The 17,030-nt window shown below is 51.5% G+C and overlaps 6 protein-coding genes across 6 annotated transcripts, besides 1 other annotated feature; 2 read left to right on the top strand and 4 right to left on the bottom strand.

The window, feature by feature from the left end:
* Positions 1-772: part of a mobile genetic element that runs on past the window's edge.
* Positions 773-1,180: 408 nt separating this feature from the next.
* Positions 1,181-2,344, top strand: NFIA_088270 (DNA-directed RNA polymerase II core subunit RPB3; the record flags this gene model as incomplete). The annotated part of the gene is made up of 3 exons (XM_001260767.1): positions 1,181-1,234; positions 1,312-1,880; positions 1,957-2,344. 3 exons carry the CDS (start codon positions 1,181-1,183, stop codon positions 2,342-2,344), a joined length of 1,011 nt encoding a protein of 336 aa, XP_001260768.1.
* An 879-nt stretch (positions 2,345-3,223) lies between these two features.
* NFIA_088280 (uncharacterized protein) lies at positions 3,224-5,163 on the bottom strand (the record flags this gene model as incomplete). The annotated part of the gene is made up of 2 exons (XM_001260768.1): positions 3,224-4,554; positions 4,629-5,163. The coding sequence occupies 2 exons, from the start codon at positions 5,161-5,163 to the stop codon at positions 3,224-3,226; spliced, it is 1,866 nt and encodes a 621-aa protein (XP_001260769.1).
* Positions 5,164-6,740: 1,577 nt separating this feature from the next.
* NFIA_088290 (cytochrome c) lies at positions 6,741-7,797 on the bottom strand (the record flags this gene model as incomplete). The annotated part of the gene is made up of 4 exons (XM_001260769.1): positions 6,741-7,064; positions 7,124-7,282; positions 7,343-7,374; positions 7,770-7,797. The coding sequence occupies 4 exons, from the start codon at positions 7,795-7,797 to the stop codon at positions 6,741-6,743; spliced, it is 543 nt and encodes a 180-aa protein (XP_001260770.1).
* A 1,140-nt stretch (positions 7,798-8,937) lies between these two features.
* On the top strand, positions 8,938-9,793 carry NFIA_088300 (uncharacterized protein; the record flags this gene model as incomplete). Its single annotated transcript, XM_001260770.1, has 2 exons — positions 8,938-9,327; positions 9,401-9,793. 2 exons carry the CDS (start codon positions 8,938-8,940, stop codon positions 9,791-9,793), a joined length of 783 nt encoding a protein of 260 aa, XP_001260771.1.
* A 365-nt stretch (positions 9,794-10,158) lies between these two features.
* NFIA_088310 (exosome non-catalytic core subunit RRP42) lies at positions 10,159-11,420 on the bottom strand (the record flags this gene model as incomplete). Its single annotated transcript, XM_001260771.1, has 2 exons — positions 10,159-10,776; positions 10,866-11,420. 2 exons carry the CDS (start codon positions 11,418-11,420, stop codon positions 10,159-10,161), a joined length of 1,173 nt encoding a protein of 390 aa, XP_001260772.1.
* Positions 11,421-12,672: 1,252 nt separating this feature from the next.
* On the bottom strand, positions 12,673-15,124 carry NFIA_088320 (serine/threonine-protein kinase; the record flags this gene model as incomplete). The annotated part of the gene is made up of 3 exons (XM_001260772.1): positions 12,673-14,088; positions 14,147-14,890; positions 14,957-15,124. The coding sequence occupies 3 exons, from the start codon at positions 15,122-15,124 to the stop codon at positions 12,673-12,675; spliced, it is 2,328 nt and encodes a 775-aa protein (XP_001260773.1).
* Between the last annotated feature and the right edge of the window lie 1,906 nt (positions 15,125-17,030).

Genomic DNA, 17,030 nt, shown 5'->3' on the forward strand with positions numbered 1-17,030 from the left:
GAATAAAGAGATTTTTCAGCCAGCGAAGGCCTATCTCATCAGTAGTCCATCCATTAGGACTAACTTCAATTCTGCTATCGCGCGGGAGCTTGAAATCTTGATACCAACCCTCTATATGGACCTTCCCCTTGAAGATAATACATGGAGGAAGAGCCCAACCAGTAGAGTTAATACATTCAATCGAAGTGACCCATTCACGATTGCCTGGCTGTACAAGAGAGGCCTTTCCATAGTAATCAGCTCTAGTAACTACTCGTGCAGTAGCTACTAGGCCCATAGCAAAGCCAGTTTCATCAAAATTGTAGATGTCTTCCTGTGCAATCCCATGTTGCAATATAGTGATTTGTACGCAGTCAAACCACTCCCTAATAACTTTAGGGTCTTCACATTTAGCGCGTCGATAATCATAGCGTCGAGTATAGCGGGTTTTTAATTCATTACGTCGTTTAATGAATTTAGAGACCCAGTTCTCTCCAACTGTCTGAATAGGTGTTGTATCACGTTCAGCAAGAAGAATATTGGCCATTTCTCGAATATGTGATGGTCGGGGAAGCGCTCCACGTCGATCTAGCGATAGAATCCATTGTACAAGCGATTCCTCTTCATTTTGAGTCAGTTTATGGCTGTTGGCGCGTGTTTCTAAGCGCGAAGTTGTTCCATTGATTCGACGACACAGAGTTGCATGTGAAATATTAAAGATGCGCGCCGCTTCGCGAATACTGCTAATTTCTTGCTTATTTAAAGCAGAAATAGCAAGTATAATCCTTCCCTCTTTCTCAATTGAATTTCTTGAATTTTGACGCGCTTTTGGAGGCATGGTTAGTGGTTGAATTAAGTGAGGTTTTCGACCGCGGTCAAAACGCGTGAGGTGGATCATTCGGTAGTGGTGTCTCACTCGGTGGTGAAATACGTTAGTTGGTTGACTGCTTACTAGGCCGCTGCTCATAATGCCTAATTAGGCAAAGCGCCAAAAGGCGGAAGTGCATCGGTCAAAGCCAAACCCAGAGCTCCCTGTTGTCACCAACCACCACTGCACAAAGTCTTCTCTTCACAAGAGACTTTATACAGCCACAGTTGCAGGGCCAGGCTGTGGTTCATCAGAATCGCATGAGTCGAGTATAGCATCCAACTACAGAGAAACAAGAGTGGCGACCAGCAACACTGTGTCTTTATCGCCAAAATGGATTATGAGATGGATATTGAGCCCACTGGGCCCCAGGTGACCGTGAGAGAGGTGTGTTCGAGCTGTCTCTGAACAATGTTGAATCAAACAGCTCTTCAAGAGAGGACGTTGCTGATGGGTTTCTCCAGGCCGAGCCATACCGCGTCGATTTCAAACTCAGCTCCGTCGATCTCGCCTTCGCCAACTCCCTTCGCCGAGTCATCCTCGCCGAAGTCCCAACGATGGCCATCGACCTGGTCGAAGTCGAAAAGAACACCTCCGTACTCCCCGACGAATTCCTCGCCCACAGACTGGGCCTCATTCCCCTCAACTCGAAAAACTGCGACCAGGACGTCGAGTACACGCGCGACTGCGAATGCGAGGACCACTGCGCGCGCTGCAGCGTTACGCTCACACTGCACGCGCGCTGCACAGGCGACGAGATCATGCCCGTCTATGCGCGGGATCTGGTCGTCAGCGGCGAGCGCGCCAACGAGTGGGTGGGGGACCCTGTTATCACGGATCCGGAGGGAAAGGGCCCTCTGATCTGTAAGCTGCGGCGGGGGCAGGAACTCAAGATGACCTGTGTTGCGAAGAAGGGGATAGCCAAGGAGCATGCAAAGTGGGCGCCCACTGCGGCGGTTGGGTTCGAGTATGACCCGCACAATAACCTCCGGCATGTGGATTACTGGTACGAGGAGGATCCCATTAAGGAATGGTATGTTCTATTTTTCGTTCTTTTCGGGCTCGTCCAATTTTTACGCTGCAAAAGCAGTCGCTAATGATCCGCCCAGGCCCGTCTCCGCAAACGCCGCCTGGGAACACGCCGCGCCCCCGGACCAACCCTTCGACTACGACGCTCAACCAAACAACTTCTACATCGACGTCGAAAGCATCGGAAACCTCGACCCGGACATGATCATCCAGCAGGGCATCATCGTCCTCCAACGCAAACTCGCCACCGTCATCTCCTCCCTCTCCGGCGCCGGCAACGGCGGCCGCAACGGCCTCCCTGAAGACGAGGACATGATGGGCGTCCGCAGTCCCGACGCCTATGAGCCGCCAGAGGGCATGGACGGCGGGTTCACAGCGTACGCCAACGGCGGTACGAGTGCCTGGGGAGCCAGCGCGGCAACTCCCTACGGTGCGACGCCGTACGGTGGCAGTGGGTACGGCTTCTAGGCTGTAGTCCTTTTCAATCTTCCCGAGTTGAAACTAAAACTAAACTGAAAATGAACATGAAAAGTGATTGGGGCAGGGGAAGGAAACGAGGGAAAGCGACTTCGACTTCTCTGTAGCCTACGCAAGCATCCGAAACGGAGTTCTATGGTGTTTTGTCAGGTTTTACGGGGCGCAATTTCAATTTCGATGGGGTTCTCTTCCATTCAATATTCATATTCTCTCTTTGACTGGTGGGATCTTCTTTTGGATCTAAACAATACAGTACCTGTACATCTTGCTGCGAAAATGATATCTCGGAACTTATCATCCAGAACCGCAAACATGAAGAAGTGATTGGAGTATCTTGTAGATTGAGTTGTAAAATGCCTCGTACATGCTAGACCCTATGCTAGGAATGAAAGAGTGCATCTCGATATAGTAAAGACCGTATAAAAAAGCCAAGAACCAATATAAGCGCCATCCTGCACCTTCCTTCCTTACCTGCTGTATGTATCCTGAAAGAACGGAATCACAGAACACCGGCCCTTTCCATATCCAACAAGCCACAAAAGAAAAACAAAAAGACCACTCGTCTATTCTGCTTTTGACCTCAGTTTCGCCGGGAAATGGGAGAGAGAGAAAAGAAGAGACGAGATCGATAAACTCGCTGGACGGAAGCCAACCCAGACCAGACCAGATACCAATGATGACGCCCGATGTCTAGGTAGTAATCGATCGAGAACGCCGAGCGAATTGCCTGCAGCGAGGGGATGAAAAACGCCGTGATGACTAAACGACTAAGCCAAGGGACGAGAGGAGAGGAGAACAACAGACGTAAGATGGATGTGTGAACGGGGGTAACGGTAACGGTAACCCCTTGCAACCCTCCTCTGGCGGCGTTCAGACCCCTTCGATGGTATCTGACCCTAGATCGTCCGATCCGTCTGGTAACATGGAAGGTGATGGGATTTTGCGCCCGGCTCCATATACCATTTCCATGAGTTTGGCCTTTTGCTTTTCTCGGACAGATCGGAGGTACTCGTATGTACCCTCCAGCCCGCGGATCTGGCCTTCGATGACCGCTTCGACTGGCCCGAGCATCCGTCCGTGACTGCGCCCGCTGCCTCCCTCGACAGCACCGACAAAGCTCACAGAGTCATTTCGACGGACAAGGGGACTGACCAACTTTCGTCGCAGGGTCTCCAAGTTGACCTTTAGTGTCAAAAGACGGCCGCGGTGATCCATCAGGAGATGCTTGTTGGCGACTGTTCGGCTGCGCACATTGGCCAAAAGGCGCTTGTTCTTCTCATATTTGCGAACCATAGCGGCATCAGGACCGAGCACTCGGGTCCATAGGGAGCTCAGCATCTCCCCCTCGGCACGTTCTTGGGCGTCCGACTCGCGCACAACGGTACGCTGCAGATTGAGAAATTGGCGATCTATGGATTCAAAGAGGGCAAATAGCGCAGTTGAATGGGTCAATTCACTATTGATCGACTCTTCAAGCACGGATAGGAACTCCGTGAAGGTTCGCGTGAGAGTGGCCCGTGTGCGCTGGGCGGAAGTCTGACCCAATACGGCCGTCACGACGAGACCAAATGTGGTTGGGGTGGTTGTGAGCTGGCTGCTAGTTGCCTCACCATTTGGAGCGTCTGTCCGCTCCAGCGTACCTAGCCGTGATAAGAGATCATGCACATTGTCGAGGACAATGGACGGCAGAGAACTTGGAGGCTGCGAAGATAAAGTCTCCAGCTCTCTTTTGGCCCAGTCCATGACTATCAGGATGGAGTCGACGTCGGAGTCGACGTTGGCGAAAAAGCGCGTTAGCTCGAGCGACAATGTTTTCAGCGACTCGGACAGTTCATCTAGCTGGCGCACAATGATCGGCGCGCTGGTCATATTGGTACCGCGGACGGATTCACTCAGATCCCAGACAGCAACACCGGTCTCCTGCAGCGTTCCAATCTGCTGTACTCCATTCTCAGAGTAGTATATGAGAGGCTCAAACGATCGCGCAAAGCTTGACAATTTCACCAGATCCGGAATCGATTGAGGGAGACTAGGTAAGAACAATGTGCGCATGATTGCGATGGACAGAAGCGCAATTAGAATGGACAGTGTGGTGTTGGATTTGGAACTAGTGATTCTGTCGAACTTGGATCGCAAGTAACTAAAGAATGCGACAAATGGTTCGCGATGCTGGACTTCTGCGCGCACAGCAAACCGGATATCTTGAGAAAACGTCCACCTATTAGTATCCCGCGCCAGCTTGCTGGTCAAGGGTGCAAACCAAGATAGAGCCTACAATTGCTCAAGTTATTCTCCGGCCCAAAGTCCAATCCCTCGTCCGCGGGGCTTGCCTTGAGCGCCGGAGCGGGACTGGGGGACCGTCCCTTAAGTGGTGTTTCAGAAGGTAACGGTACGTTGGCAGCGATGGTCGCATCCCCCGTGTCGGCCGACTCGCTGCGTTTCTTCACCGATGGGGTCTCGATCGCATCTTCATACTGTGGACTAGCCTCGCGCGACAGCGACGGGCTGACTCCCACGGTCGGTTTCAGCACCGGCCGATCGTTCTCGCCTTTGCGCAGATAAGGTTGATGGCGATACCACCCGCTACCTTGAACGTAATCATATCTGCGGAAGCCCGGAGGCGACCAGCGCTCACCGTTCGGAGTGGTATCCTCTTCCTCACATTCCGACTCCTCTGAGCGAAACCCAGAATGCTGCGAGGGGAGGCCGAATACGGGAGAGCGATGCGCATTGCTGTTGTTCTCAAAGTCCTCTAGCGACGCATCCAGCGACGGATGGTCGTCAAACACGTTATCCAGCTCATCCAGCATGATGGACGGCGTTGCGCACAATCTAAAGCGAAGTTGTAAAGCCACTTCAGTCAGTGCGCTGTCAAAGCGACCACTCGAGGTGCAGCTCTGAGACAGCGATGGATTGTATAGCTTGAAGGAGGGGTTAGTCGCAAGCGCGCTAAGATCCGGTGAGGTCTGATCTATGTGCTGTCGGAAATAAACGACGAGGCAAAGAATCAGAAGTTCGGATAAGAAGCAAAGAGTTTAGTAAGTCGAATGCAAGAAGCAGCAACGGGAAGATGCAAGACATGGGAATGCGCTGCGCGAGGTTTCCAGTGGAGGGAGGGGGGAAGCCTTGATGCCTGAGGACCCGAAACCCGAATAGCTAACTCTGACTAACTGTCGAGCGACAAGTCACTCACTGGCCGTGCCGATGCCTGGGACAAAGTACTGTAGGTGGTGTGGTCCGGGAGGTACATACAAACAGGAGGCGCTTGCATCAAACGGACCAGCACATTCCCCGGGAAATTCAGTTCTGTAAGATGTAGAAGCACCCACGTTAGTTAGCAGTAGACGTGAAGACGCGCTGATGGACTTCAGCCAACAAGAATGGATGAATCTCTGGTATGGAATGTATGCCTGCAAGACTTTTGATCGCAGTCTACCCTAGACAAGTTACAGGAGGGGGAATCCGATCTCAGATATGCTCCTGCTCCTGGGCTGATGTACCCGAGTTTATCAAGGCAGATAAGCTGCTTGGTAACTGCACTGGTAACTCCGTACGGGTACCTTAGGTACCATACCCAAAGGGAGGGGGAAGGGGGCATGTCTGCCTCGTGCTGATTGGTCCAACACGAGGATGAGGGGGCGCAGACGGTGGCTGGACCAATCAAGCCAGCCAGCCGAGGGTCATGTGCCCATGGTTCCAGCTGTACTGTACCGTACAGGGTCATCGTAGTCTCCAGTCTAGCAACATCATACTGTAGGTATCACTCATAAAACGTTTTAGACTAGAGTCCACCATATGAGTGGATGTACCTAGCAGGACATCCTCAGAGCTAGACCAGACGAACAGCGTGGCCTGCGGACCGGACCAATCAGGGAACAATGACTGAATAATGGCTGCAGGGATCGTCCACCAGATGGCTGTTGTATTGGCGAGGAGAGTCGCAAACCGTCGACGGGCGAACAGCAGGACGAGCTTGGAAGACGACGGGAGTCTGACTCCACTCGACGATGCTGGAGCTAAGAGTATACCTGAAACTTGGTGTCAATATCCACGAATCGTCAGCAGGCTGGGGGAAGACAAGAGAGCCAGAAGATAGGACGAGTAACTTCCTTCAGGCAGCAAGGCAGGAATCCACCTTGTCAGCAGGCACCTACACCAACACGTGACCAGCGATGACGCACGTGGGCCGACAGTCTGAGGTAGAACACACAGCAAGAAGCATCGTCATCATGAGAGGAGATTCTCTTATTCATTATGGTCGGTCATGGTACACAAAATCCGAAGTAAAGACATAACCATCGGAAAAGGATAATAGACAATTCTGCACGCCAGGACTCTATGATATCCGCCATGTTCCAGCACACAGAAAATATCAGGTCTATTGCGTTTAAACAAGGTTGTAGTATAGTACATGCCGTGTCCGTTGAACTTGCCGTGCATCTGCTTTTACCACAGGAGGATCGGCGCGACAAAGTTTCCCAGACAAGGTCGAAGAGACAAGTGACTTTTCAGGGCGAACATGTTTAGCAGTTCTCCTTGAGGTAGCTGTAGGAGAGAAACAGTTAGCGCCTGCAATGCCAACCATGGCAGAGTGAGCCTTCGGCAAAAGCACATACGTGATCAGGTCGTTCCTTTCCTTGCCCTTCTTCAGACCACCGAAGGCCATCTTGGTACCGGGGATGAACTTCTTGGGGTTCTCAAGGTAGGAGAACTGTAGAGGCGCATTAGCATGGCTCATGTCGAGCAAGTGGGGGAAAATGACAAACATACCAGAGTGTTCTCGTCCCAGGTAACACCGGCCTGCTTGTTGGCGTCGGTGTAGGCGTATCCCTCGGCGGAACCGGTCTTACGGCCGAAGAGACCGTGGAGGTTGGGGCCGACCTTGTGGGAACCGCCAGACTCGACAGTGTGGCACTGAGCGCAACGGGTCTAGAGCGAGCATCTTAGTCGCTATCCCAGTAGATACTATGGCCGTTGTTCTGTACTCACCTGGAAGAGCTTGGCACCCTTCTTAGCGTCACCTGGAGTCGCGATAATGTTAGCCATCTATTTGGCCTTTTCCGCCGCTTCAAGTTCGGCTTCGCGCATGTCGATGGTAGCGAGGAGACAGAAGGTATCGAAGCTCGTCATTCTGCTTGGAGCGTGCACGTGGAAATGGTAGACACCGGGTTGAGAGATGTTTGAACTGTAACGACGAGACGCGACGACTGCGATACCAGCTGATCCTTGCTACCAGAGTGGATGTTGTTTTAGGAAGTAGGAACACGCTTCTCCTCCCCCAGATCCAGCCATCATTCACTGGACGTCTTCTGAAGCGAACACCGAGAGGACGCCGCAGTCGCAGTCAATGATGGCAGGTTCCAATGAGAGTGAAACAAGGAAGCCGCGAGAAAAGAGAAGAGTAAGGTATGCTTACCAGGAGCGAAGCCTTCGTCCTTGCCCATTTTGAATGTACAGTTAGATGTGAATGAAGATTATGAGATTGAAAAAGTGTTTGTACAAGGTGAATTGGAATACAGAGGAATCCAAAAAAGTCTGGAGAATCAATTGGGGGAGAAACGGAGCAAGCTGGCAGGGAGAAAAACTTGCGGGCGGAATTTGTAGATTGATGCGGCCGGCCTTGCCCCCGGCAACTCCCGTGATCAGAACATCCGCCAATCAGATGCATGATGATTCAACGGAAAACGGGCGCTGTCGGGACACAGTCACACAATGGGAAATGCCCGGTGTGGACTTTTTTTGTCTCTGCCTTACGTCAATGGCATCACTTTGCTAAAACCATCTACGGAAGTACGGATAGAGCATCTGGATACCTATTCTAGGCAATTGTGTTTCTTAATCTAAGTGCAGACGAGTAGATAACGTCCAAATTCCTTCACGTTGCGATTTGCCTTCCCAATGGCAATCGCCAACATCGCGTAGACTATGATCTCATCGCAGGCGCAGACTTAGCTTCTCGACGCATAAGTCGCCTTAAGCCTCAGTCAGCATAGAGAGGAATATTAAACACACATACGCATGCGATTATGGTACACATGACATGCGCTCATGTTTCTTGAATCTCACTTCCATGAGTTGCGCGAGGTCAACATACCGGTTCTGCATCACTGCAGCAGCCGGAACCAGTCCCTTAGGGTTGGAAATGGCAGCGTCGTCATTTGCCCGCTATCAATCGCCGACCCAATTACTCGAAATAATTCCGCTCCGCCGGCTTTGGTGGTCCGATAGGACTGATGGCCTGAAATATAAGGCGTCAAGGGATACACCGACCGGCGTTTCTATTCAGGCTCGAACACATCCCAGTGACCTGGATCGATGCATGCGAACATAATGCTCATTCCTGTAATTCTATGTCTACTTGACCTAAAATTAAACCTATCAGTGTCGGAACATCAGATAGCAATGTCATGGCATGAGGCAGGAACTGCTGCTGTGTTCTATGTAGTCACGTGATATTATATCAACACCGCTGACAGAAAAAAATAGTCGGAAATGTAGCGGACAAGAGGCACCAAATCACGGAGTATATGCGCCTCTCCACAACATACCCTCTTGAGAACCTCTACTTACGCCCGACATATACAATGGCACCCATTGCCATCCCCCAATTCCTCCTCCCTCGCGGGATACCCTCCTCCCGAACCTTGCAGGCCCTCACCCGCCGCCGCAACCCGAGCACCCTCGCAACCACAGTGCCCTCCTCGTGCCGTTGCGCCTCATCAGACGACGGCAGCAAACCCCGCGTGCTCGCCAAACCAGACAAGTTCCGACCACCCTCGCACCCCGCGCGCCGGGTGGTACCAACCCGCAATGGCAGGGTAGTCAGCGGACCGATCAACTACCCCGGTCCACGACTCTCGGAGAAGGAGAAGGAGGAGCAGAAGACCAGGAAGTACCCAAATATGTTTCCGCCCGAGGGGACGATCATGTACAAGTTTCTGACGAGTCGGTGGATTCATATCTGGATTGCTATGGTTGGTTTTTTTCCCCCTTACCTTACGATGGTTGGAGACAATGGCGACAATGGCTGATAACTGTGACATTTAGGGCGTCCTCACCTCGCTGGCTACTTTCACCTTCACCACGAACTTCAAGCACTCCTCGCCGTACGCGCACTTGCTGCCGCCGTGGTCTGCGCTCTTGACTCACCCGATCGACACGATCGGGCAGGCGCTTGCCGTCTTCCGCATGCATGTGCAGCATAACTCGATGGAGACGAGGGAGAAGCGCCTCAAGCGGGTCGAGGATGCGGAGAAGAGGCGGCAGTATCGGATCGCGCATGGGTTGGAAGAGCCGGACGAGAAGACTGAGAGACAGACTGCGGAGGTGGTTGATGATCAGTCGCCGGTCGCGGCCGATGTTCCTGCGGTTGGCGCGGATGAATACGTTGACTGGGAAGGGAAGAAGAGGCCGGTCAAGAAGTGGCTTGGTATCTGGTAGACTGTTGCCGGATGGATGGAGAATGAGTTTGGCGGGCTAGGAACCCGAATCAGCGCTGTATATTAAGTTGCTATGGAGCTTGCTTTTGACGTTGTGTCTACCCATGCATTGTTCTATGTGTACATGTCATGATATATCTCCTGGTCATCACGTCTGTTTCGCATCCAGAGGACCGGCATAGACCTGGAATATCAGTCTCTATTTAAAGCGCCGACTCCATTCTCCCACACAGCAGGCCCGTCTGTGTTCGCTTTACCTGCAGCGAATGAGCCCGGCCGCTTGAGTGGATCAGACAACTGATACACATTGAGCCCGCAGAGGGCAGCTTCGTAGAGCTTGTCTTCAATTCAGAATGCACGATCGTCTCAACCGACGGAAACTCCCTCTAGTCCCTCTAATACATCCTCGCCAACACCACCCTTCTCCAGCACCGCTTTCACCATGCGCGCGATCGTGCTTCTTTTAACCCCACCACGTCGAGGTCTCCAGACTCCGGGAACTTCCTCCTCGCCGGTGGAAGGGCTCAAGATAGCAGCATCCTCTGCAGCAGCCGAAGACCCTATCGTAGCGACATTCTCCGAGTTGGGCACACCCGGCTGTGTCAGACGGGATGGAGGGTCAATCGTTCTCATAGAGAGCAATTTCAGACTACCAGTCTCGCCGTCGCGGCAGACCGAAAGCGCCAAGACGGTATCTGCAACGGCAATCTCCTCCCTGCTGGGATCGAAGATGATGTTATCGGCCACGGAGATGACCAGCAGCGTCACTGGAGGTCGAACGAATTGCGAAGGTGAGGGTGTGGTAGCATTCCCAGAACTCTGGCGAGGGTAGAGATATTCCGCCACGTTCCAATCATCGTCGAAGAACGGGTCCTCTTCGCCCTTGGATTTCAGTTTGGGCAGTCTCGTCGACAAAAGCGCCAGGTGTGTCGTCAGAGAGAGTAAAGGAAGCGGGTACGATAGAGGCTGCGAGAGCAGCAAAACCTATAGTAAAGAGACCAAAAGTCAGCAAGACAACGCAACGGGTAACGCACGGCCACAGCCACATGCACCGTCCAGCAAAGGTCCCTTACATCAATATACAACCTCCAATGCCACCGGCGGTTAATGACCAGCCTCCCCTTCAGACCGCCAGCCATCTCCACATCCCCTCCCTGCGCACTCGACACCGACTCAATCAGCGGCTCCCGCATCATCTCCGACAGGAAAACAGGCAAGGCATCGTCGTCCCGAAAACCAGGAATCTCAATGGAGATCTGCACCCACGATTCGTGCCCGCCCGCTGCGCCCATCCCCTCCTTGCCGTCCGCGCCTTGATCGGCCGTGTAATCATCCCCCGATGACAACTGCGAGACCTTCAGGGCCTCTGCCGCCAGGGCTGTCTTCTCAACCTCCGCTTTCACTCCGACGATAGCTTGCGTGCCGTCTGCGAATCCGACCCGCGCGCTGCCATTGGTGCCTGGGAGGATATCGGTTTCCGCTGTTAAGGGTCGGAACTGTGTGGGAGAGCGCCCGTCTGGTCGAATGGGACTGTCGGGAAGCGCAAGCGAGGTGTAGAGGTAGGAAAGTTCTGCTGGTGAGAGGTGTGGGGTCTGCGAGGCAGATGAGGCTTGTCGCTGGGCCGACATTCTGGGTTGTGGATTTCCAGAAAGGAAAGAGCAGGAACTGTTGATCCAAGCGGCGTGATGAGGACTGAGTCTCTGGTTTTCTTGAGTGACTGTAAAGAATACCGAGCCTGCCGTCTGCAGAAGGACGCAATCGAGAATTCAGCTATCCTGGCCTTCAATGGCTCCGTGGGGCGCGAAGGTAATTGTCGGCTATGCGAAGGATATCAATAAAACAGATCCATAGGAGGACTAGGCGCAGAAAGTCTCATACAACACAATAATAGAAGAATTGATGGCCATGATATCTGAAGTACTGTTTCGGGAAATTCTGATGAAGGATGGATAATTGTTGTTCCGACACGGACTACTCCATACCTCTCTACTCTGTGCATGGAATAGGCGTACCACTGAGGGTATACTCTACACAGCTACTCCTTCTGAAGGATCGACATGAGCACAGAAGTTTCATTGTCTGTTGCATTAGGTGTATATGTGTATATAAAGGTAGGGCTTGCAGCCGATAAATGGGTACTATATTACAGGATCTTTGGGCTTCGACTATCATCGTCGTACTCAGGGAATGGCGGGAAAAAATTGTACAGTGGGGAATATGGAAGGTTCGCTCGACAACACGGGTCGTAAAACCTCCCCCGGGCGCAACAGAAAGGAATGACAGGCGACGATTTATATGCCATAGAATATACACGGGATAAAGAGAAAGAGTGGAGGACAAAGGAAAGATCTGAATGCTAGAAGACAAGGACTGATGAGAGGATATGTGTATATATAGGAAGTGATGGTAGATCTCGCGACTCGCGCGTTCGGTATCAGGGTATATCAGAGCAAGGGAGCAGATGCCACGAAATATAAATAGCAAAAGAAAGATCAGAAGACAAACAAGATATGCCGAAAACGCGTTGCGAGGCCCGCCATCTATAAAAGGCCTTTGGGGGTATGAGAACGAAAAGAACCAGTGAAAAAAGCCCAAGCCCAGGGCAGACCGATACCAACCAAGTGATAAAAGCACACAATATGCAGAACAGAAAGGGAAATAAGAAAGAAGACAGAAGAACTCCTCCGATAAAATGTGATCAGGGTAGACACCAAACCCAGTACGCCGTGCTCGGTGAGATAGCCGGTAATGCGCATTATGACCTCGTTTTCTCCTCTTATAAATTTTCCGGGAATGCGAGTTTCAAAAAGTGAGAGGGAAGAAGGGAAGAAGGGAGGATAAAAATGGCCTTGCAAGGAAATCATTTGAATGTTGACTCTGTCAGAAATTGGAAGATGTCGTGTTCATCCAGTCCCGTTCCTCGTAAGGCGGGGTGGGCCATTGGCGATTGGAACTGGCATGGTCCATCTTCTCGTCTCGTCTGCATGGAGTCGAGTCTTGCTGACCAAACGAGACACCGTCACACTTTGCCGACGGTGATGGAGTGGGATAGGGGCTAGGCAAGGGACGGGAGCCGTCGTTTCCCGGAGCTTGGCGACTGTAGTTGGAGGAAGCATCCGACAATGTTTCGCCTTGTGCCAAACGTCTAGCCGCCTTGCTTGCCGAATGCAACACCTCATCCAAGAGCTCGTCCTCTTCCTCAGGGGTCTCATAACGGTGAACCGGGTGAGAAGACATCTGAAGCGCACGTCTTGTCCGGCTCGAAATCGGTCCGGGAGTACCGCTAGTTGAGACTGGGCTGTCTGTCATTGACCGAATGGATCCCTGGGGCATGGACTGCCGCTTGCTGACGTCCCCAGTCGAAGTGATTTGGACAGGGACGTTTCCGAGAGCGGCCGAGTCCAGCGAGTACTTGACACTCTGCAAAGCCCTGTCCAACTCGTTCAGGTCGGAATTCTGCTTCGCATCTCCCGCATTCACAGAGTCCAGAGCGAGCGAGGAACGGTTTGACCACGGCATACAGCCAGCGTTGGCTTCGATATCGGTCGCCAAATTGGCCTGGTTACGACCGGAGAGCCGGCGAGCCCTCTTGCGGAGGTGAGAGAAGAAGCTCTCTTTCTGGTTGAGTGTAGCGTTCATAGTCCCGGCTCCGTTGAGCGTTCGCTCTGCCTCTTGCCTGTGAACGTCGGCATAGTGGTTACCGTGGGAATTCAGAGACAACTGTCGGCCAATCTTCTTGCTCGCTCTTCCAGCACCGGACTGGGCATTATCCCCACCATGAGCAAGAGTCGAGTTCGCCTGAGCTGTAACTGCATTAGACAAGGGAGAGACTGGTCGGATTGAAGGGAGGATAGGCATAGGAGCCCCATTGGCCCACGTGGCGCGCTTAGTGGCAGCAGGTCTGGTCTTGGTGGCTTGCAGATCGGGAGTAGTGTTGTACGACACAACAGACGGTCGGACAGCCTGGTCGGTTTCTAAAGCTGGGGCTGGGCTTTCCGATCTTCCAATCAGCGATCTTCTAAACCACGAAGGCTTTGATGACACGCTGGGGGAGTCGCTAGATTGAGGAGTGGGAGATCTGAAGCTCCTATCCGACTGTTTGCGGCCAAGCAGCCGCGAGGTGGAAGATTTCGGCCGCAGAGGATCCACAGCATCTGCGAAGTACTCGTGGTTCAATGCCTGTGTGGAAGTCGGTCTGTTCTTAGGGTCCCACATCAGGCACCACGTCACGAAATGGCTCAAAGATGCTGGCCAGTGAGGAGGCTGCAGGATGCTCTCCATAGAATGAGGCGCCATCTGTTCGATCGCGTTAGCAAATTCTCTCTAATCCCACGAACATGACGAATCTCCGTACCTTTGGAAATGTGAACCCTAGCTTCTGAGCCAAGCGAGAGCCTTCCCTCCACTCACCACCACCCAGCTTGGTGCCTGACTTGCTGTACCAGTTGCCAGGACTGCCCATGATCTCACAGATACGCCAGACCTGGTCAACCTCGTTACCACCAGGGAACAACGGCTTCAGGGTCGCGATTTCAACAGCCATGGCACCAACAGCCCACATGTCTACAGGCGCAGAGTATTCTCCCGCACGCAGGAGAACCTCAGGCGCGCGGTACCACCTGGTTGAGACATATGTCGTGTATGGCGACTTCGAATGAGTTTCGCGTGCAAGGCCGAAATCGGCAATCTTCACCGTGTAAGTCGGAGGAGTGGAAGGGGGAGTGACAAGATTTGAATAGCGGCTGAAGGCTGAGTCGTTCGGAGCAGATGTCGATACCAGGATATTCTCGGGTTTGATGTCACGGTGGAAGAAGTGGTGAGCATGGATGTGGTCCAGACCTGACAGGATTTGGTAGAGGATGCTCTTCACGTGTTTGCCCTCCAAGTATTTATGGTCTCGGGACTTCATTAGTTGGTAGAGGTTGCCATCCATGTATTCCATGCAGATATGGAGTTTTCGGGAGAGTGGATCAAGGAAGATGTCGAGGGCTGGGACAAGGTGGGGATGAGCGGGTAGAGTCCGTAGGAAGATGACCTCACGCAGCTCTAGGCAAGGGGCCAAAGAGTCGAAGGTCTTCTTCATCGTCTTGATTGCAACCTAGCAGAATATCAGCACGGGTCCATGCCCCGAGGGGCTGATCTCCTCCGCAATTGGGTTCCTTACCATAGTTCCTCTCCTGGCAACATTGGAGCCGGCTGTCCGTACACGAGCAACTGCGACACTGCCAAAGCTTCCATCACCGACCTCCTTTATGACTTCGAATCTGTCTTCGAGAGTAGCCATTGAAGTGGCAGCAGGAACCCGTGACGGGTAGTCGTAGCTGATAGTCATGTTGACTCTGTTGATATCTTCTGCCAGCAGATGAATCAAAGGACGAACTGATGACTGTGCCAGGCTTTGTTCAATAGCGAGAGTCCAAGGTTTCTATGTGTCATTCACGGTATCACACTATGACAGTGTTCCGAGAAATGATATAGACCTTAGTTCGGCGGCGAGATGGTTCAAATCAAGCAGGTGTTCATCATCTGCGATGCAATCAAGTTCAGCTTGAGGGAGTGGAGGAGTAGATGGTTCAATCCCATTGATTATGAAGAAGGGGAAACAAGTAAAGTCGAGTTAAAGGGAGCGCGGGGTTGGTTAGATGTATTATTGAATGCAGGACGAACGATCGATTGGGAGAAGGAGGGGAGGAAAGGGGGTGGTCATGTATCTTTGTACTATGTAGTAGCTCAAGCGAAGGTGGAGGAGAGGGAGATCTGGAAGGAAGATGGAAGACCCGGAGGATTGGACCGTGATCACTGTAGTGACAACACCGGACCCGTTTGGGTGGGAACTGCTAAACGAGAGGAAGAAAGAATATTGGATACCGACTTTTTGAGGGAGTGTAACTTTGTGAGAATTATCATTGCGACTTGTGGGAGAGGAGAGAGAGTGACTGTGTGGGAGAGGAAGAGTAAAGCAGCCCCTGACACGGTGACAGCTCTGCTAGTCTAGCTCCCAAAGCCTCCGAAATACTAAATACGTACTTCGTACGAACTAAGGAGACTTCGGATGGGGCCGTGGGGACTGAAGAAGCGGTCGACAACGGACCAGGTTTGGGGGATCAATGGCGCTGATCACAGAAACTCTGTTGATGAAAACACTGTATTCAGTGTAATGGTAACAATAATGTTGATGTTGATGTCGATAATGATGCAGAGCTGCAGGCAGGATTATATTGAAGCAGGATGGAGGGGAGTGATGATGCTGAAGACATGGACAAATAACCGGAGCACTTCTGTCCTTCTTTCTCTCCTTTGGAGCAATGGCAAGTAAGACACGAAGCGGATGGGGTTATAGGTCAGGATTTAGATGTACTACTACTGCTATGTAGAATATAAGTGAGTTAGAAGAGGCTGGGGGTACAGAGTAGACAGAGAATAATATTGATAATGGGAAGCGCGTGTAAATGGTAAAAAGAGAGGGATAATTATTATCAATTTTAGAGACGCGCAGAGCACCCAATCCATGACTATAATAATAATCATAATACTACGGGTAAAGCAGCAGCATCATGTTGATGATATTATTATTGGAAGTAAGATGAGTTGCCGTACCTTGGTTACTATCCGTACAACTTACCTGGGTAGTGTTCCCGAGTCTCCTCGACACTCAAACCAAAATAATAGAAAATGACAAACCCTGATATCTACCTAGAATATTATCATTTGTTATGGTCAAAAATCATCGATTTAGTACCGACAATATTGGCATGGTATAGGCGGCGGTCGTGTTGAGCGAGAAAGGAATGGTTAAGAAAACGGAGGTCCACTCATAAAAAAGGAGTTTCATCATACGCAGCCGGAATAATCAAACAGTCAACATCGAATACACGCAGATACTATGCTACGTAGATGGGACCCCAAATAGGAAACACTCAAATTAGCCTCGGAATGAATGGACAACTGACAGGCCATGTAAACAATGAAAACTTCTCAGTAAATAAAACAGTTTGTTCAGTAGAGTCCCAAACATCTGAAAGTCCCAAGGACTCAGGTCCTCTCATATGGAACAAAGGAAAAGACTACTTATTGCTGCTTGAAAGTACTGATCAATTATCATCTATCACATTGCCACAGTGTGAAAGCAAGAAGTAATCTTATTTAATAGACAGTGCGTCTTGTCTGTTCCAGCAATAAAGCAACGGATGTTTACACTTTGCAACTCATAATGTTACAGCGAAATTACACGAGTGGTG

The sequence above is a fragment of the Aspergillus fischeri genome, genomic scaffold (genome assembly GCF_000149645.3).
Source record: "Aspergillus fischeri NRRL 181 1099437636264 genomic scaffold, whole genome shotgun sequence".
Lineage (NCBI taxonomy): Eukaryota > Fungi > Ascomycota > Eurotiomycetes > Eurotiales > Aspergillaceae > Aspergillus > Aspergillus fischeri.